This window comes from Populus trichocarpa, chromosome 2, assembly GCF_000002775.5.
Source record: "Populus trichocarpa isolate Nisqually-1 chromosome 2, P.trichocarpa_v4.1, whole genome shotgun sequence".
In the NCBI taxonomy this organism is placed as follows: domain Eukaryota; kingdom Viridiplantae; phylum Streptophyta; class Magnoliopsida; order Malpighiales; family Salicaceae; genus Populus; species Populus trichocarpa.
In genome coordinates, this window is record NC_037286.2 from 5309635 (window position 1) to 5330739 (window position 21105).

The 21105-nt window shown below is 35.2% G+C and overlaps 1 protein-coding gene and 2 long non-coding RNA genes across 6 annotated transcripts; 1 reads left to right on the forward strand and 2 right to left on the reverse strand.

Annotated features, from left to right (window-relative positions):
- Positions 1-877: 877 nt before the first annotated feature.
- Positions 878-20461, reverse strand: LOC18096192 (putative wall-associated receptor kinase-like 16). Of its 4 annotated transcripts, none has more exons than XM_052450663.1 (4): positions 19466-20461; positions 19110-19277; positions 17570-18224; positions 878-1607 (listed from the first exon to the last, which is right to left on the reverse strand). In XM_052450663.1, the coding sequence occupies exons 1-4, from the start codon at positions 20346-20348 to the stop codon at positions 1067-1069; spliced, it is 2247 nt and encodes a 748-aa protein (XP_052306623.1). In that variant the 5' UTR covers positions 20349-20461; the 3' UTR covers positions 878-1066. The 4 variants fall into 4 exon arrangements, with proteins under 4 accessions (XP_052306623.1, XP_052306622.1, XP_052306624.1 ...); XM_052450662.1 differs by having other exon boundaries at positions 878-1918; positions 17881-18224; positions 19466-20459; XM_052450664.1 differs by lacking the exons at positions 17570-18224; positions 19110-19277 and adding an exon at positions 3154-3321 and having other exon boundaries at positions 878-2262.
- LOC127905006 (uncharacterized) lies at positions 5747-12370 on the reverse strand. The gene is made up of 2 exons (XR_008058571.1): positions 12117-12370; positions 5747-5885 (listed from the first exon to the last, which is right to left on the reverse strand). It is a non-coding gene; the product is annotated as an uncharacterized LOC127905006 (long non-coding RNA).
- Positions 8728-9824, forward strand: LOC112326442 (uncharacterized). Its single transcript, XR_008058572.1, has 4 exons — positions 8728-8845; positions 9090-9162; positions 9635-9680; positions 9784-9824. It is a non-coding gene; the product is annotated as an uncharacterized LOC112326442 (long non-coding RNA).
- Positions 20462-21105: the final 644 nt, after the last annotated feature.

The following is a 21105-nucleotide window of genomic DNA, read 5'->3' on the forward strand; positions in this document are numbered from 1 at the left end:
TGCATTACTTAAAAGACATGAATTTTATGGTTTGGTCAAAATAAAAGTCCAAATATCTCTACTGCCTTGATTTCTAAATACCTCATCAACTTCAGTATCGAACTGAATTTGTTATACAGTTTTGTAGCTTAAGATTAGATAAAAAAAAAATGTTCAATAATTTCTCAATAGAGGTATGATAATGGATATTCAGAAATTGAGTTTAAGCTATATTCATGCTTTATCAATTACTTATTGAGTTATGCATCAGGATTAAAGTATTCATTCCGATATGCATTATCTAAATACTAAGAGTAATATATATACTTGATGCATGCATATTAAAGGATAAGATTACAAAAAAGTGGAATCAATTTCTTTATTAAGAACTATCATGATCAACGTTAGATTTTTTTTTAGGTTTCACCGGCAAGAAAAATTGAATAATGATTTCCATTACGGATTTCTTTACGGATTTCTTTTTTTGTGGTTGTCTAAATGTCGGGGCGACAATAAAAATTTCCTTCCCAGAGACATACAATCGAAGTCCTTGTCAATGCGCATGGGTAACTCATAGATTTTACCAGGGAAGTGAAGCTCATGGTCGCATCAGGCCGCGAAACGTTATTATGATGAAGTTATTAGCCCTCGTTTCTTTCTGTTTCAGGTAATATCTAATGAAGAAAGACTATGTTGGAAAAACGAGTCACTATTGGATTACTAACAGCTCCTAAGCTTACATGTGTTCTCAAGAAGAAAGGAATATCATAGCGTGTTGCCTGTTTAGGATATGCTTTTCAGTGGTCAAATGGCATACACCAGAATGTTTGTCCAGCAATTTTTTTGCTTTCAGAAGGAGATCACCGGGAATATTGCATTGCAAAATGGAGATAGGATAAAGAGTTTCAATGCGGGTTGAATATTGGACATACTGTCAGAAATTCTTCGTCTTTTAAAATTACAGGACCACTATAACAAAAACAGAACTGGACTGAATTATAGAAAAGAAAAGCATTACCATACAATGCTGGCAAGCTATTATTCAAAGCAAACTATCAAGCGAAGCTGTGACACTAGAATAAAATGTTCATCTGCCATCTCCTTGTGATTGCATTAAATATAAACTGTGATATCCAGCACTTGTACCAGCCATTTCCTCAGAACGAACAGTTTCCACTGATTCACCAAGCAAGTACTCTGTCTCTTCTACATCTGATTTGTCATTAGTCCAAGGATGTTTTGCAGATGTCCTTAGCCCCTCTAATTCCATTGCTACATTCTTCATGTAGGGTCTTTCCTCTCCTTTTACTCTTAAGCACTTCTTTGCAATGTTGGCAACTCCCTTAAGCTGCCTAATATTATCCTGGTTCACCATGCAATCCTGAAGAATATGGACCAGGCGATCTTCTTTCAGTGCACAAAGAAAATACGATGATAAATTCCTCTCCCCCTCAGGCTTATGGAAGGAAATTGCCTTCATCCCAGTTAGTAGTTCCACAAGAACCACTCCAAAACTGTAAACATCACTCTTGTCCGTCAGTTGGCTTGTGTGCAAGTACTCAGGGTCTAAGTATCCTAGAGTACCTTGCACCATCGTTGACAATTCAACTTGATCCAACGGAATTAACCTAGAAGTGCCAAAATCTGACACTTTCGCCGTGTAACTGTTGTCCAGGAGTATGTTTGTAGACTTGACATCCCTATGAATGATTGGCACAGAAGCTGCGGAATGCAAATATGATAGAACACCTGCAGTTTCAGAAGCTATCTTTAAACGGATTTCCCAGGTGAGGGCCGACACCTTACTCTTGTCGTGAATGTGGTCATAGAGGGTGCCATTTGCAACATATTCATAAACTAGTAATGGGACTTCTGTCTCCAAGCAACATCCTAGAAGCTTCACCACATTCCTGTGATTGATTTGGTAAAGAACAACCACCTCATTGATAAACTGCTCGATTTGGCTATGATCGATTGTTTTGGACTTCTTGATTGCAACAGTTCTTCCATCAGTTAAAGTTCCCTTGTAAACTGTACCAAAACCTCCTCGGCCAAGAATTCTACTTTCATGGTACTTGTCAGTGGCTTTCTCGAGTTCTGCAGCTGAAAAGATTTTTGCCGTTTCTGTAACGGGTCCTTCCCTTCTTGATAGCTGCTGCTCCAGCATTAGACCACCATTTTGCCTAAAGAACTTCTCTTTGAGCTTCATTAGCTTCCATTTACTGTATCCCCAGTACAGCCAAGTAATTCCCATCAACAAAGATGTCAGTCCCGCTCCAATTCCTACATGTACAAGGATGTTGAAACATTAATTTGTAATTAATTATGTACATTGCAGATAAAATTCGTCCAAATTGAGCAAGTATACCCGAATGGGGTTAAGATCATAGGGGAAATTATTGCAATTTTTTGCTTCTGTTTAGCGAGTAAACCTTTCGATTTAATAAGAAATATTTGAAATCATGTATAAAAGGTGGAGGGAAAAAAATTTCCCATCAAGAAGTTCCGGTTGAAATGATCCCGCGGCAATATAGAATAAATTAAAAACGAGTACATTTGTAGTGGATTTGACTTTGAAAAGTTGTGGGCTTTGAAGTTCCAGAGTTTATATGGATCAAATTAGATTCCTCTCAGTTTTGTTTTCTGAAATACCAAGGGCTGCAAATTTGAGATGAAATAAATCTAGAATAGTGTCTGGATATTTCAAGTCACTTTTGCTCGCCAGCTACTTCAAATTTTATTGATAAAATAAATTCTAGCCAAAGCTCTGACATCCGGTCAAGCATTTATCACAATACTTCTAAACAACTGCATGAATTTCAGTATATACTTTGAAAATGTAAGAATCCTGAAAAGAAAATTAACAAAAATCTACACTCAATTCCTGCTACAAGAGGCCAGTATGAGTATTAAACTTAGGTCTCTGATGGAGGGAACCAAGTATTAGGATGAACTAGAAGTAGGGACTGTGATATAGTTTTAATAATACTGCCTATCACAGCCTCATCTAAATAACAAGAACTAAAAATTGGCACATGTATATATCCTATCCAAATTAAAATGAGAAAACAAAAAAACAAACAGTTACCTTTAATGGCACATGAAAGATCTATACACAATAGTATGTACATGAACATCGGGATTGAAAATGAAGAGGATGATATACGAACTTACCGACAGCGACCTGAATCACTGATGATCGATTGCGGATGCAGCGTTCTCCATCTATTCTCCCATCTCCATGGTACCCCTTGGGGCAAGAACATGTATAATTCCCTTCGGTGTCGATGCAATTGTGGCTGCAATTGCGGGCTACTTTTGGATCTGAGCATTCATTAATGTCTGCAGAAGCATCATAAAGAGAAGCCTTTATGTAAAACTATAGTAAATTCTCATAATTTCAAGTAATCCAATCTCGAAAAATCAGATTAGAGATCTCCTCGAAATCAATTACAAATAATTTAACTTTCTCTTTATGTAAGTAAAAAATTATATAAAAAAAAAGGGATAAAATTAAGAAGAAAAAATGCATACTTTGGCAACCATTTGGGAGGTATGGATTTCCTTGATAGCCATCTAAGCATTTGCAAATGTACCCAGACCCATTTTCAGGGTCATGACATTTGCTCTGTCCTTGACATGCATTAGACATCTTGTTCTTTTCCAAGGTTTCGCATTTATTGCGCCCAATACTCCAATCCACTATAATAGGAACCTTACGTACTTGCTCCAAATCCGACAGGTTACTTGGGAAAAAGCTGAACTGCTTTTTTTCAATCATGAAGGCAAAGCTGCAAGGATTGAATTCCCAGATTCCCGTATGATTAGTCTCACTAGACAAGCGCACTTCGAAGTACTTCATTCCTTTGGCAATGGAGGTTTGGCAGCAACCAACTCCGGAGCATGTGTTTGGTACAACTGTTTTGTTGCTACATTCGGAAATGCATCCTACCAGGTATGTATCATTCGTGTCTTCTCGGATACCTAGCAGTCCAGCGTAAGTATCACAGCCGATAGCGACGAACATATTGTCAGTGTCAGAAAAAACGTACGGACCTTGGACGGGTAGGTTTATCCAGGGTATGTTTCTCGTTGTTCGTGCACCTGCCCGATTATAGCAATCCTTAGCTATATATTGCATGAGACGTAGCTTCCCATCAAGGGTTATTTCTGTGACACTCAAGTTACCATTTCCTAAAAACGCTTTTGGAGGATTGAAAGTATGGTTGCAAGTTATGAGGAACTGAGGGTCGTAGTAGCAATCTTCTCCCGTGCCGAATGGATATGGGATACTAACATTCCCACATCTATCTTCTTGGCATCCAGGCTTCGCTATAGGAAGCTCTGTTGCTGCTGTGACTGCTGCTAACAACACTCCTGTTATTGTGAACTGTAAGGCCATTCCTCGAATTCTCATGACAGCTACTTTTCTGTTTAATGAGGATGGAGTCGGGTGGTGCAAAACTCACTGTGGCAGCTAGCCTTTTTTATAAAGCAAATTACCCCGATACTGGTCGACGGAAGACCAAATTATTAGGCTTGAATGCCAGTTGGGATATACGTGACTGAATATCTAAAAGAGCGTGTGGTAGAGGACTTGCAAGCAAGAACTTACTAGAATCGAAGCCTTTTTTCAAGTGAAGCCCCCTAATTTTGAATATGGAAGTGTCAGTACATTTTTTCCTTGAGAAATCTCATTATAAAATTCCCAAACTTTGAGGTCAATTTCAATTAGGTCCTCGATTTTTCTTATCTCAATTAGAACCTCGACGTAGGAAAGAATTCTCAGCCAGATCCATCATTTGATCATAGTCAGCAAATTTACTTGCACTTGCTACGTGACAGAGGTTTGTGTATTGGTAGCCGTCTGCCGTAAATCAAACGGCGAGGCAATTGATTTCAAGAAATTGCATGGCAAATAGAGTGGATATGCGACCTTCACTTGAGAGGTAACCTTTTAAAGTCAGCTAGATTCCACCTTCACAGTCTAATCCTGCGGGTCCACTTGTGGAGTTTACTTGCACTAGCCGTGTGGCAGAGGTTTGTGTACTAGTAGATGTCTGCCGTTAATCAAACGCTGGTGAAACAACGAATTATCTCACGCATGACACAAACCCCTTTTAAATCAAAATCAAAATTATTTAAAAAAAAAAAAAAAACTAAAGGGGGAAGGAAGGTTATTTTAGCCCAAAGGAACAATTGTTAATTAGCTATTGAACCTTTGTTAATTTCTCACAAACAAAAATTCTTGCAGAGAAACAATCTATAGCAGGGTGTTTTTTAAGAGACCAGAGGTAACCTGAAAGATAGTAGTAATGTAAAGAAAATAATTCTTTTTAAATCAAAAGTTATCATTTCAAGTTTCAACCGAAGCATAAATCCGAGGTTACCTACTCTTGAATTTGAAGAGACGATGGCGTTTCACGTTCAGGGGCTCTGATTGGTTTTAATTAATAAAAAAATTTAAAAAAATGTAGATGAACTAATCGAAATATTATATAAAGTTTTGTTTTGTGAAAAAATGTCTGATTAACGTTGCGAGACTTATCTCTCCCTATTTCTCCAACTGACAACAGTTCAAAAAAATGAATTGGCAATTTAGCACTACAAATCAACGGTGCAGGCCATTTAAAGAACAAAAAAAAAAACACATTGAGTTCATTAATGTATAGGGATTAAAATGAACTCCGATGATTTTTAACCAATTCATTAAAAAAAAAAAAAAGCTTCAGCCGCAATCCCCATCAAACATGAAACATCCAATATATAAGGCAACAAACAGATCCTTTTTTCTTTTATATATATATATATATATATATATATATATCTTCTTTTACAATCGATACAGAAATTCTGATCTAGTTGATCATTTTGAAACCAATAAATGAAACTGATTAAGAAAAAAACTGAAAAAGAAACCAATTAATAATGAATATCCTCTTGGAGAAGAGAAAAACAAACAAAGAAAGGAAAGATTCTTATGAACAGCACACCAATTTAAGGAGGGCACGCGCACACGATTTCACAGAAATATAAAACAATCCAAGGAAATGAGAGGGATCGTCGATGTCTTCCATGGGAATAGAGTCACTATCTTGTTGAGCTAGTGCTTCTTTTACTGCATCCTCATCTATTTCAGAGCGAATACGATGAGTGCAAGTCTCTCTATTCCTCAGACAAGAACTCAATTAGTCTGGGTATTTCATTCTCACGGATGTTTCTGTGGTATTAATCTTCAGTCAACATGCTTCAAAATTATAATTAATTTCTCCTGAAAATTTAAATGCGTTTAAGTCTCCTCTCTTTGCAAACCTCGTAAAGATTTTCTTGTCCCTTGCTTTGAATTCGATTAATACAAGACGTCGACAAGGGAGATATAACCAATTTCAAACCCGTTTCATAATTAGCAAGCCTTAATCAAAGGCTTAGAATTCGCCATTGCATGGATTTCAGAAAGAGCAAACGTGGTTTTAATTTTATATATATAATCTATAATCCTCACCTGCAGGAACTAAAATTAGCTTTTAAAAGTTCATGCATGGCAAAAACCTAAGGTGCCAAAAATAATTGCCCCACCATAGCAATAGCAATGTGAATGTTATTCCATTCTTCTACTGTAAAAATTAGTTTGAGATTTTATATATTTTTATTAACACATGATATTTATTATAGTTTATTATAAGTATTGATCTTTTTTATTTATAATTATACTTTTTAATTACTCGATGTCAAAAAACACGTTAATAACACCTATACATTAGTTTTTTTATATTAGAAAAGAAAATTATTTAACCTGCAGTAAGGCAAGTTGATTAAACATGATAAAATTTTGTTTTTTATATTTATTAATCTAAAAGTTCTTAATATATATTAATTAAGTGAATAGGCTTAGTTGAATAAACCTAGGTGGTTTGTGAGTCAATCATATGCTATTATTTAAAATATGGAGATACCCGTAGTTCTTTTGCCCCATACCTAGTAGCTACTGAGTAGGCTTCTACAGCCCAATCTCATAATAAGCAAATAGGGTAGACACATCGTAGAAGAAAGGCTAGGAACAGAGAAAGAGCTGGTACTTTCTCTGGGAACTCTCTTCTTATTTAATTTAAGGCTCATGGCTTCCTTGGATGCTCTATGGAGGGATATAAGACTTCTCTATCTCCGTCTTCCTGATTCCTGTTGATTTCATGTCTTGTCGGCATTACCACATTTGGAGTAAGAAAAGTAGGGGAGGTTTTCTTGTTCAAGCTGCGTTGGTCTTCTCTTTAATAGCATAGATAGGTAGAAGATAAAAAAGAAAAGAATCTGGTTCTAGGAGCCTAGCTGCTATAGTATAGAATCATCATCTTACTCTTTACCGGCAAGCAACCAAGGAGGATGCCTAACCCAGCACAGGTCTTTCCTCACTCAGGAATGCAGGTAGCGAAGCTAGACCGCTAAGAAGCCTTGAGCTCTTTCGTCTGTGGAAGGGCTATCTACTTTTTTTCTTATGTCCCAAGGGAATTCGAGAATATTTGATAGTGTGGTTGTGGTTGTTTTTTAAATAATTTTTTATGCCGAAATACATGTCAATAATATTTTTTTAATTTTTAAAAATTATTTTTAACATCAGCACATCAAAACATATAAAACATATTAAATTTTAACAAAAAAAATTAAATTTTTAAAAAATATGGTTTGCACTGCTTTCCCAAACCTATTCGATCAATAAAGGGTGTTAGTATTTTTTACATATAATATTTATTTTGTTTTTTATTTTAATATATTTTTAAATAAACAAAAATTACTATTACACTATGTCTCTTCTAAGTCAAGCCGCCTTTTGAATATGGAAACGTAAGTACATTTTTTTATTAGAAAATCTCATTAAAAAATCCCGAAAACTGTGAGGTTAATATCACTTAGGTACTCGTGTCCTTTTAATTTCAAGAAATATCATGGCAAATTAATTTCAATAAATTGCATGGGAAATAGAGTGGATGTGCGACCTTAACTTGATAGCTAACCTATTAAAGTCAGCTAGATTCCATCTTCACAGTCTAATTCTGCGGGGCCCACTTGTGGAATTTACTTGCACTTGCCGTGTGGCAGAGATTTGTGTACTAGCAGCTGTCTGCCGAAATCATACGCTGGTGAAACATTCAGCAATCTCACGCATGACACAAACCCCTTTTAAATTAAATCAAAATTAATATTTAAAAAAAAAAAAGAAGTAAAGGGGGGAGGGAGATTATTTTAGCCCAAAGGAACAATCGTTACTTGGCCATTGAACCTTTGCTAATTTCTCACAATCAACAAAAATGAATAGATTTTAAAAAAAATTAAGAAACAATCTAATCTATAATAGGGTGTTTTTATTAGGGGTGTGCAAAAAAACCAAAAAACCGAGTAAACCGAGAAAACCGACGAAAAATTAACCGAAAAAACCGAACCAAGAAAAAAAACCGATTAAACCGATAAGAATATTTAGAAAAAATTTCGGTTCGGTTCGGTTCGGTTTTCGGTTTTGTAATGCAGAAACCGGTTAACCCGGACCGAACCGAACCGGTTCAAAAAAAGGTCCCTAACCACCACTAGTATAAATAGAAACTTTTCCCCTCTTGCCTAACCCTAACAAACTAAAGAGCACCTGCCGTCCCACCCCCTCTCCCTCTCCCTCTCCCTCTCTGCTAACCCTAACCAGAGCACCCGCCATCCCACCCCCTCTCCCTCTCCCTCTCTGCTAACCCTAACCAGAGCACCCACCCCAGTACTAGAGGCTCTCCCTCTCGCCTCTCCAAAATATTTTAGCCTATCAGACAAGTTCTTGAGAGAACTCAGACAAGTTCTTTCGTTTAGTACGAGTACATCACAGAAGCATCAATGGGTAAGCATCAAATTCCTCTCCTCTCCTTTTGTTTTTGGGTGATGGGTTTTTGTTGATGAGGTGATTAGTCGTGTTTTATTTCAGTTTTCAAGGATTTTTGATGTGGGATCTGTGTGTTTCTTATTTACCTTGTCATTGGTCATGGTTCTTCTTCAAGAAACCAACTTCTGGTTTTATTGGCTGGTTTTGTTCTCATAGTTTTTTTTTTGCCTTTTCCTCTTCAAAATTTTTAATTTCTACAGAGAGGTCAACGTGAGCTTTTCAAATGACATGGATGATGAATATGAGAAACTCTTTAGGAGATTGAATCCACCCAGGTATGTATTATGCAGATTCGTCATCTTCTTTTTTTAATTTTCTAAGTGAAAGTGACCTTAAATTTTTCTCATCAAGGTGTTATTTAAAATAACTTTGGTGTGTACACATTCTAATTTTCTTGATTATCCCGATGTGCTCTGTATATAATTCCTTTTGGTGTCTTGCAGGTTTTGTTATTGATGCAGAACCTTACTGTTAACTTGTCTAGCCCTGATTTTGAGCCATATATAAGTGTTAATGTTTTGTAAGTATGTTCATAGCAGCTCTTACCAGCATGCATGTATATTGCCACTTATTTTGGCTTATTGAAAGAATTCGTAAATGTTATGATATATTGCAACCATAATCTGAGTATTATGGCAAAGCTGAGGTTTCATTCAATGCTAAAGTTTCAACATGTTAGATTTTGAAGTGAAAACAGATTTACATCCATTTTGTTCAGTTTTTTTTCTCTTCTTTTTTTTATGTCAGGGTTGTGATTGATAATGAAGCTTGCAAGAATGCTATTGTCATAAGGGTAAGAGTTTTGGTATTTTTTTTTTTTTGATGGGTGTGTGCTCTTCAGTCTTGCCCATCATTCTTGTTGTTTTTTGGGTACTAAATATTTCATTGTGTTACAGGTTGATAGTGCTAACAAACATGGAATACTTCTTGAAGTTGATAGTGCTAACAAAATGTGTTTAGGGATAACCGCTTTTGCAATTGATTTTTTGGCTCATGGATTTATGGATTCTTTTGTAGGAATATTATATCAAGCATATTGATGGGTCCCCTGTAAAATTAGAGGCTGAGAGACAAAGGATTATACAATGTCTTGAAGCAGCCATTGAAAGAAGAGTATCCGAGGTGAGTGAACTATGGTACCCTCAAATCTGAGATCGTTCTTAAGGTTTACTCATAAAACTCTCCTTGTTTTTACCAAAATCATGCATCCAGCCACTATAGTTTCAAGCTGTTCTGTATTCCTTTCCTTGCTATCAAAATGTAGATCTGTCATATAATTGTATTGATTATGTTGTTACTTGGGCAATGGTGAGTTGGGTGAAGTTTATATACGGAAGAGGTGATTTTATTGCAATGATAATGATTGCATGTTAAGATATGACTGGTGTCACTCACCAGTTAAAACACTCGTTATTTTATATTTCATGCCTTATGTTTAGTTTCTTCTTTTTTGGTGGTAGATGATGATGCATTGATTTTGTTAGAAATTCACTCGCATGCTTGTGCAGAATGCTCCATTCAAAGGACAGCTTGCTATTGGGTTTTCTTGGTGTACTAATATACAACTTGTTGGGAACAACTGATAGCATGATAGCAAAGGTTTATTAGATATCTTTTGTGTTTTATAATAATGGTATTTGTTGTTTTTTCTTTAAGCCCTTTGAAGGCAATGGTTTGTAATTTGAATTTTAACTTATTAGTGTGTGATTGTGAGTGTGTTATTTAAATTTTTTGGAAGCAGAAAAATATTAGGAAGGTAAAAAATATATTGAACATAAGATTGACATTAATAATTTCATATAAATGAATATTCAATGGCCAAAAAACTTAATAAACATAAGAGTGACAATAATAATTTAATACAAATGAATATTTAGAGGTAAAAAAATTAAATATACTTTTGGATCTTCAAAGAAAATTAGACAATATCAACATTAATTGCAAGCCCATCAAAAATCCATTAAAAGCCCATAATAAAGCCCATTATGAAGCCCAAAAAAATGCATATAGGTTTTTTCGGTTTTGGGCATAAAAAACCGAACCGAAACCGAACCGAAACCGGTCGGTTTGGGCCGGTTTCGGTTCGGTTTCGGGTCTGTTTTTTTTTTTTTTTCGGTTTGGTTGTTTTTTATGGGTAAAAACCGAACCGAACCGAAAATGATCACCCCTAGTTTTTATAGAAAATATGGTAAAAAGATAGTAATGTGAAAAATAAAAATTTTCTTTTTAAATAAAAAGTTATCATTTCAACTTACTTTTACTTTTCATACTTTTTTATTTAATCTTTTTATAAATGACAAAACTAAATTTTTCAAACTAAATTCATTTTAAGATATTTTTTTAGATGATATCACAAAAACCCAAATGAAAACGACACAAAACAAACTATCAAGTCCATTTACCAATAATCACAATATAAAATGCTAAAATTGAAAAAAAATTATAGCCATAATAAAAAAGAAAATTAAGAAGAATATAAAATAAAAACATTGTTTGGATCCACAATGTTTTCATTCAAAGACCATAGTAAAAGACCGGGGCTTTTGACAGAGTGAATTGAAGCAGTGACGTTAAAATTAAGCAAATATCAGTTATGAATAATTAACGAAGCAGCGATGGTGGAGTCAATCTGCATGGATTAAGCTCGATGGTAAACATATCTTCGATTCTTGAGGTTTGCCAAATCCCAACTTGCTGATATTTAGCAGTGCATCATTCAGAATCTCACCAGCCTGATAAGCTAAAACCAAGCAACGAGTTCAAAGATCTCGTTAGACTAATAAACAAATAGCTTCGACTGGACGGGTTTCTTACAAGAATCAACCGAAGCATAAATCCGAGGTTACCTACTTAATTTGAAGAGACGGTTGCGTTTCACGTTCAGGGGCTCTGCTTGGTTTTAATTAATAAAAATTGTAGATGAACTAATCGAAATATTATCTTAAGCTTTTTTTTGTGAAAAAAAAAACATTTGTACAGGTATTAATTCTACAAAAGTATACAGTTCAGGAACTCCGATGATTTTTAATCAATTCATTAAAAAAAAAAAAAAGAAGAAGAAGCTCCAGCCGCAATCCAGCAAACATGAAACATGAACTATACAAGGCAACAAACAGATCCTTTTTTCTTTTATATATATATATATATATCTTCTTTTACAATCGATACAGAAATTCTGATCTAGTTGATCATTTTGAAACCAATAAATGAAACTGATTAAAAAAAAAACAGAAAAAGAAACCAATTAATAATGAATATCCTCTTGAAGAGAAGAGAAAAACAAACAAAGAAAGTAAAGATTCTTATGAACAGCACAACAAATTAAGGGGGCATGCACACACAATTTCACAGAAATATAAAACAATCCAAGGAAATGAGAGGATTGTCGATGTCTTCCATGGGAATAGAGTCACTATCTTGTTGAGCTAGGGCTTCTTTCACTGCATCTTCATCTATCTTAGAGCTAATACGATGAGTGCAAGTCTCTCTATTCCTCAGACAAGAACTCAATTAGTCTGGGTATTTCATTCTCACGGATGTTTCTGTGATATTAATCTTCTGTCAACATGCTTCAAAATTATAATTAATTTCTCCCGAAAATTTAAATGCGTTTAAGTCCCCTCTCTTTGCAAACCTCGTAAAGATTTTCTTGTCCCTTGCTTTGAATTCGATTAATACAAGACGTCGACAAGGGAGATATAACCAATTTCAAACCCGTTTCATAATTAGCAAGCCTTAATCAAAGGCTTAGAATTCTCCATTGCATAGATTTCAGAAAGAGCAAACGTGGTTTTAATTTTATATAATCTATAATCCTCACCAGGAACTAAAATTAGCTTTTAAAAGTTCATGCATGGCAAAAACCTGAGGTGTCAAAAATAATTGCCCCACCGTAGCAATTTCAACATTGTTTCATTCTTTTACTATATAAAAATTAGTTTGAGATGTTGTATATTTTTATTAACACATATGATATTTATTATAGTTTATTATAAATAAGTATTGATCTTTTTTATTCACATTTATATTTTTTACTCGATGTCAAAAAACATGTTAATAACACCTACACATTAATTTTTTTATACTAGAAAAGAAAATTATTTGACATATAGCGAGACGAGTTAAATAAACATGTTAAAACTTTATTTTTTATATTTATTAGCATTTATAGTTCTTAATTTATTTAATTAAGTGAATGTATAGGGCTTTTTTTTAATTTATAATTAGGATAAAAAAACAAAATTTAAAAGCTTGTAAATTTATTTTTTTTGCAAAAAGTATATACACAAGAGGAATTGGGTTTTAACAAGAGCAGTGGTGGGGGTACCCTTCTCTGCCTATTTGATTGTGATTGCTGCTTTTGATGATTCCTGCTGATGGGTGTATTTATTATATCTTCGATATGCCTCTAATTTGATCCATTAGCAATCCCTGGACTCCTGAGATTTAATTGGTGATTTCATTAGCTGAGAAATGCATTACTTAAAAGACATTAATTTTATGTTTTGGTCAAAATAAAAGTCCAAATATCTCTACTGCCTTGATTTCTAAATACCTCAACAATTTCAGTATCAAACTGAATTTGATATACAGTTTTGTAGCTTAAGATTACATTAAAAAAAAAAGTTCAATAATTTCTCAATAGAGGTATGATAATGGATATTCAGAAATTGAGTTTATGCTTTATTCATACTTCATCTATTACTTATTGAGTTATGCATCAGGTTTAAAGTATTCATTCCGATACGCATTATCTAAATACTAAGAGTAATATATATAGTTGATGCATGCATATTAAATGATAAGATAACAAATAAAACTTTTAAAAACAACACCTATTATGAAGTATTTTCTAAATCATGCCGTCTAATTTTGAATATGAAAATTTCAACACATTCTTTCCTCTAAAAATCTCATTAAAAAATCCCCAAACTATAAGGATAATTTCACTTAGATCCTCGTGTCTTCTTAATTTCAAGAAATATTATGGCAAAATAATTTTAAAAAATTGCTTGGCAAATAGAGTGGATGTGTGACCTTGACTTGATAGGTAACCTCTTAAAATTAGTTAGATTTCACTTTCACAGTATAATGCTATGAAATATATTCTAAGTCAAACTGCCTAATTTTGAATATGAAAATGTCAGTATATTTTTTTCTTGAAAAATCTCATTAAAAAATCTCCAAACTATAAGGTTAATTTCACTTAGGTTCTCGTGTCTTTTTAATTTCAAGAAATATCATGGCAAATTAATTTCAAGAAATTACATGGCAAATAGAGTGGATATGCGACCTTGACTTGATAGGTAACCTCTTAAAATCAGCTAAATTCCACTTTCACGGTCTAATGCTATGAAATATCTTCTAAGTCAAGCCGTCTAATTTTGAATATGGAAATGTCAGTATATTTTTTCCTTGAAAAATCTCATTAAAAAATCTCCAAACTATGAGGTTAATTTCACTTAAGTCCTCGTGTCTTCTTAATTTCAAGAAATTGCATGGCAAATAGAGTGGATGTGCGACCTTAACTTGATAGGTAACCTCTTAAAATCAGCTAAATTCCACTTTCACGGTCTAATGCTATGAAATATCTTCTAAGTCAAGCTGTCTAATTTTGAATATGGAAATGTCAGTATATTTTTTCCTTGAAAAATCTCATTAAAAAATCTCCAAACCGTGAGGTTAATTTCACTTAGGTCCTCGTGTCTTTTTAATTTCAAGAAATATCATGGCAAATTAATTTCAAGAAATTACATGGCAAATAGAGTGGATATGCGACCTTGACTTGATAGGTAACCTCTTACAATCAGCTAAATTCCACTTTCACGGTCTAATGCTATGAAATATCTTCTAAGTCAAGCCGTCTAATTTTGAATATGGAAATGTCAGTATATTTTTTCCTTGAAAAATCTCATTAAAAAATCTCCAAACTATGAGGTTAATTTCACTTAGGTCCTCATGTCTTCTTAATTTCAAGAAATTGCATGGCAAATAGAGTGGATGTGCGACCTTAACTTGATAGGTAACCTCTTAAAATCAGCTAAATTCCACTTTCACGGTCTAATGCTATGAAATATCTTTTAAGTCAAGCCGTCTAATTTTGAATATGGAAATGTCAGTATATTTTTTCCTTGAAAAATCTCATTAAAAAATCTCCAAACCGTGAGGTTAATTTCACTTAGGTCCTCGTGTCTTTTTAATTTCAAGAAATATCATGGCAAATTAATTTCAAGAAATTACATGGCAAATAGAGTGGATATGCGACCTTGACTTGATAGGTAACCTCTTACAATCAGCTAAATTCCACTTTCACGGTCTAATGCTATGAAATATCTTCTAAGTCAAGCCGTCTAATTTTGAATATGGAAATGTCGGTATATTTTTTCCTTGAAAAATCTCATTAAAAAATCTCCAAACTATGAGGTTAATTTCACTTAGGTCCTCATGTCTTCTTAATTTCAAGAAATTGCATGGCAAATAGAGTGGATGTGCGACCTTAACTTGATAGGTAACCTCTTAAAATCAGCTAGATTCCACTTTCACAGTCTAATGCTATGAAATATCTTCTAAGTCAAGCCGTCTAATTTTGAATATGGAAATGTCAATATATTTTTTCTTTGAAAAATCTCATTAAAAAATCTCCAAACCGTGAGGTTAATTTCACTTAGGTCCTCGTGTCTTCTTAATTTCAAGAAATATCATGGCAAATTAATTTCAAGAAATTGCATGGCAAATAGAGTGGATGTTCGATCTTGACTTGATAGGTAACCTCTTAAAGTCAGCTAGATTCCACCTTCACAGTCTAAGTCTAATGCTATGAAGTATTTTCTAAGTTAAGCCGTCTAATTTTGAATATGGAAATATGAGTATATTTTTTTCTTGAAAAATCTCTTAAAAAATCTCCAAATTGTGAGGTTAATTTCACTTAGGTCATGGCAAATTAATTTCAAGAAATTACATGGCAAATAAAGTGGATGTGCAACCTTGACTTGATAGATAACCTTTTAAAGTCAACTAAATTTCACTTTTACAGTCTAATGCTATGAAGTATCTTCTAAGTCAAATCACCTAATTTTAAATATAAAAATATCAAAATATTTTTTCCTTGAAAAATCTCAATAAAAAATCTTCAAACTATGAGGTTAATTTCACTTACTTCCTCGTGTATTTTTACTTTCAAGAAATATCGTGGTAAATTAGTTTAAAGAAATTGCATGGCAAATAGAGTGAATGTGCACCCTTGTTGACTTGATAGGTAACCTATTAAAGTCAGCTAGATTTCACTTTCACAGTCTAATATTGCGGGGACCACTTGTGAAATTTACTTGCACTTGCCATGTGGCAGAGGTTTGTGTACTAGTAGCTGCCTGCCGAAAATCATCCGCTGGTGAGACAACGAATTACCTCACGCATTACACAAACCCTTTTAAATCAAAATCAAAATTAATATTAAAAAAAAAAAGGTAAAGGGCGAAGGCAGGTTGTTTTAGCCCAAAGGAACCATTGTTACTTGGCCATTGATGATTGAACCTTTACGGATTTCTTTTTTTGTGGTTGTCTAAATGTCGGGGCGACAATAAAAATTTCCTTCCCAGAGACATATAATCGAAGTCCTTGTCAATGAGCATGGGTAACTCATAGATTTTACAAGGGAAGTGAAGCTCATGGCCGCGAAACGTTAATATGCTGAAGTTATTAGCCATCGTTTTTTTTCTGTTTCAGGTAATATCTAATGAAGAAAGAGTATGTTGGAAAAACGAGTCACTATTGGATTACTAACAGCTTCTAAGCTTACATGTGTTCTCAAGAAGAAAGGAATACGATAGCGTGTTGCCTGTTTATGATATGCTTTTCAGTGGTCAAATGGCATACACCAGAATGTTTGTCCAGCAATTGTTTTGCTTTCAGAAGGAGATCACCTGGAATATTACATTGCAAAATGGAGATACGATAAAGAGTTTCAATGCGGATTGAATATTGGACATACTGTCAGAAATTCTTCGTCTTTTAAAATTACAGGACCACTATAACAAAAACAGAACTGGACTGAAATATTGAAAAGAAAAGCATTGCCATGGCGCAAGCTATTATTCAAAGCAAACTATCAAGCGAAGCTGTGACACTAGAATAAAATGTTCATCTGCCACCATCCAGTGATTGCATTAAATAATTCTGTAAACTGTGATATCCAGCACTTGTACCAGCCATTTCCTCAAAACGAGCAGTTTCCACTGATTTACCAAGCAAGTACTCTGTCTCTTCTACATTTGATTCGTCATTAGTCCAAGGATGTTTTGCAGATGTTCTTAGCCCCTCTAATTCCATTGCTACATTCTTCATGTTGGGTCTTCCCTCTCCTTTTACTCTTAAGCACTTCTTTGCAATGTTGGCAACTCCCTTCAGCTGCCTAATATTATCCTGCTTCACCATGCTATCCTGAAGAATATGGACCAGGCGATCTTTTTTCAGTGCACAAAGAAAATACGCCGATAAATTCCTCTCCCCTCAGGCTTATCGAAGGAAATTGCCTTCATCCCAGTTAGTAGTTCCACAAGAACCACTCCAAAACTGTAAACATCACTTTTGTCCGTCAGTTGGCTTGTGTGCAAGTACTCAGGGTCTAAGTATCCTAGAGTGCCTTGCACCATTGTTGACAATTCAACTTGATCCAACGGAATTAACCTAGAAGTGCCAAAATCTGACACTTTTGCCGTGTAACTGTTGTCCAGGAGTATGTTTGTAGACTTGACATCCCTATGAATGATTGGCACAGAAGCTGCGGAATGCAAATATGATAGAACACCTGCAGTTTCAGAAGCTATCTTTAAACGGATTTCCCAGGTGAAGGCCGACACCTTACTCTTGTCGTGAATGTGGTCATAAAGGGTGCCATTTGCAACATATTCATAAACTAGTAATGGGACTTCTGTCTCCAAGCAACATCCTAGAAGCTTCACCACATTCCTGTGATTGATTTGGTAAAGCACAACCACCTCATTGATAAACTGCTCGATTTGGCTATGATCGATTGTTTTGGACTTCTTGATTGCAACAGTTCTTCCATCTGTTAAAGTTCCCTTGTAAACTGTACCAAAACCTCCACGGCCAAGAATTCTACTTTCATGGTACTTGTCTGTGGCTTTCTCGAGTTCTGCAGCTGAAAAGATTTTTGCCGTTTCTGTAACGGGTCCTTCCCTTCTTGATAGCTGCTGCTCCAGCATTAGACCACCATTTTGCCTAAAGAACTTCTCTTTGAGCTTCATTAGCTTCCATTTATTGTATCCCCAGTACAGCCAAGTAATTCCCATCAACAAAGATGTCAGTCCCACTGCAATTCCTACATGTACAAGGATGTTGAAACATTTATTTGTAATTAATTATGTACATTGCAGATATGAAAATTCCATTAAGTATACCCGAATGGGGTTGAGATCATAGGGGGGATTGTTGCAATTTTTTGCTTCTGTTTAGCGAGTAAACCTTTCGATTTAATAAGAAATATTTGAAATCATGTATAAAAGGTGAAGAGAGAAAATTTCCCATCAAGAAGTTCCGGTCGAAATGATCCCGCGGCAATATAGAATAAATTATAAACGAGTACATTTGTAGTGGATTTGACTTTGAAACGTTGTGGGCTTTGAAGTTCCAGAGTTTATATGGATCAAATTAGATTCCTCTCAGTTTTGTTTTCTGAAATACCAAGGGCTGCAAATTTGAGATGAAATAAATCTAGAATGGTGTCTGGATATTTCAAGTCACTTTTGCATCGCCAGCTACTTCAAATTTTATTAATAAAATAAATTCTAGCCAAAGCTCTGACATCCGGCCAAAGCATTTATCACCATACTTCTAAACAACTGCATGGATTTCAGTTTATGCTTTGAAAATGTAAGAATCCTGAAAAGAAAATTAACAAAAATCTACACTCGATTCCTGCTACAAGAGGCCAGTAAGAGTATTAAACTCAGGTCTCTGATGGAGGGAACCAAGTATTAGGATGAACTAGAAGTAGGGACTGTGATATAGTTTTAATAATACTGCCTATCACGGCCTCATCTAAAAATGAGAACTAAAAATTGGCACATGTATATATCCTATCCAAATTAAAATGAGAAACCAAAAAAACAAACAGTTACCTTTAATGGCACTTGAAAGATATATACACAATAGTATGTGCATGAATATCGGGATTGAAAATGAAGAGGATGATATACGAACTTACCGACAGCGACCTGAATCACTGATGATCGATTGCGGATGCAGCGTTCTCCATCTATTCTCCCATCTCCATGGTACCCCTTGGGGCAAGAACATGTATAATTCCCTTCGGTGTCGATGCAATTGTGGCTGCAATTGCGGGCTACTTTTGGATCTGAGCATTCATTAATGTCTGCAGAAGCATCATAAAGAGAAGCCTTTATGTAAAACTATAGTAAATTCTCATAATTTCAAGTAATCCAATCTCGAAAAATCAGATTAGAGATCTCCTCGAAATCAATTACAAATAATTTTACTTTCTCTTTATGTAAGTAAAAAATTATAAAAAACAGGAATAAAATTAAGAAAAAGAATGCATACTTCGGCAACCATTTGGGAGGTATGGATTTCCTTGAAAGCCATCTAAGCATTTGCAAATGTACCCAGACCCATTTTCAGGGTCATGACATTTGCTCTGTCCTTGACATGCATTAGACATCTTGTTCTTTTCCAAGGTTTCGCAGTTATTGTGCCCAATACTCCAATCCACTATAATAGGAACCTCGCTTACTTCCTTCAAATCCGACAGGTTACTTGGAAAAAAGCTGAACTGCTTTTCTTCAATAATGAAGGCAAAGCTGCAAGGATTGAATTCCCAGATTCCCGTATGATTAGTGTAACTAGACAAGCTCACTTCGAAGTACTTAATTCCTTTGGCAATGGAGGTTTGGCAGCAACCGATTCCGGAGCATGTGTTTGGTACATATTTTTCGTTGCTACATTTGGAAATGCATCCTACCACGTATGTATCATTCTTGTCTTCTCGGAAACCTTGCAGTTCAGCGTAAGTATCACAGCCGATAGCGACGAACATATTGTCAGTGTCAGAAAAAACGTACGGACCTTGGGGGGGTAGGTTTATCCAGGGTGTGTTGCTCTCTGTTGGTGCACCTGCCCGATTATAGCAATCCTTAGCTATATATTGCGTGAGGCGAAGCTTCCCATCAAGGGTTATTTCTGTGAAATTTAAGTCACTTTTTCCTATAAACGCTTGTGGAGGGTTGAAAGAATGGTTGCAAGTTATGAGGAACTTAGAGTCGTAGTAGCAATCTTCTCCCGTGCCAAATGGATATGGGATACTAACATTCCCACATCTATCTTGGCATCCAGGCTTCGCTATAGGAAGCTCTGTTGCTGCTGTAACTGCTGCTAACAACAGCACTCCTGTTATTGTGAACTGTAAGGCCATTCCTCGAATTCTCATGACAGCTACTTTTCTGTTTAATTAGAATGGAGTCGGGTGGTGCAAAAGTCACTGTGGCAGCTAGCCTTTTTTATAAAGCAAATTACCCCGATATTGGTCGACGGAAGACCAAATTATGAGGCTTGAATGCCAGTTGGGATATACGTGACTGAATATCTAAAAGAGCGTGTGGTAGAGGACTTGCAAGCAAGAACTTACTAGAATCGAAGCCTTTTTACTCGACTAAGTCAAGCCTCCTCATTTTGAATATGGAAGTGTCAGTACATTTTTTCCTTGAGAAATCTCATTATAAAATTCCCAAACTTTGAGGTCAATTTCAATTAGGTCCTCGATTTTTCTTATCTCAATTAGAACCTCGACGTAGGAAAGAATTCTCTGCCAGATACATCATTTGATCATAGTCAGCAAATTTACTTGCACTTGCTACGTGACAGGGGTTTGTGTAATGGTAGCCGTCTGCCGTAAATCAAACGGCGAGGCAATTGATTTCAAGAAATTGCATGGCAAATAGAGTGGATGTGCGACCTTCACTTGAGAGGTAACCTTTTAAAGTCAGCTAGATTCCACCTTCACAGTCTAATCCTGCGGGTCCACTTGTGGAGTTTACTTGCACTAGCCGTGTGGCAGAGGTTTGTGTACTAGTAGCTGTCTGCCGTTAATCAAACGCTGGTGAAACAACGAATTATCTCACGCATGACACAAACCCCTTTTAAATCAAAATCAAAATTATTTCAAAAAAAAAAAACTAAAGGGAGAA

Bases quoted from the DNA above. Each gene is read 5' to 3' on its own strand.
- LOC18096192 (XM_052450664.1), bottom strand. From the start codon at position 20,348: ATGAGAATTCGAGGAATGGCCTTACAGTTCACAATAACAGGAGTGCTG. The intron at 3,322-19,465 runs GTATGCATTCTT...ATGCTTCTGCAG, and splicing joins CCTCCCAAATGGTTGCCGAA to ACATTAATGAATGCTCAGAT. The intron at 2,263-3,153 runs GTAAGTTCGTAT...TTGTACATGTAG, and splicing joins AGTGATTCAGGTCGCTGTCG to GAATTGGAGCGGGACTGACA.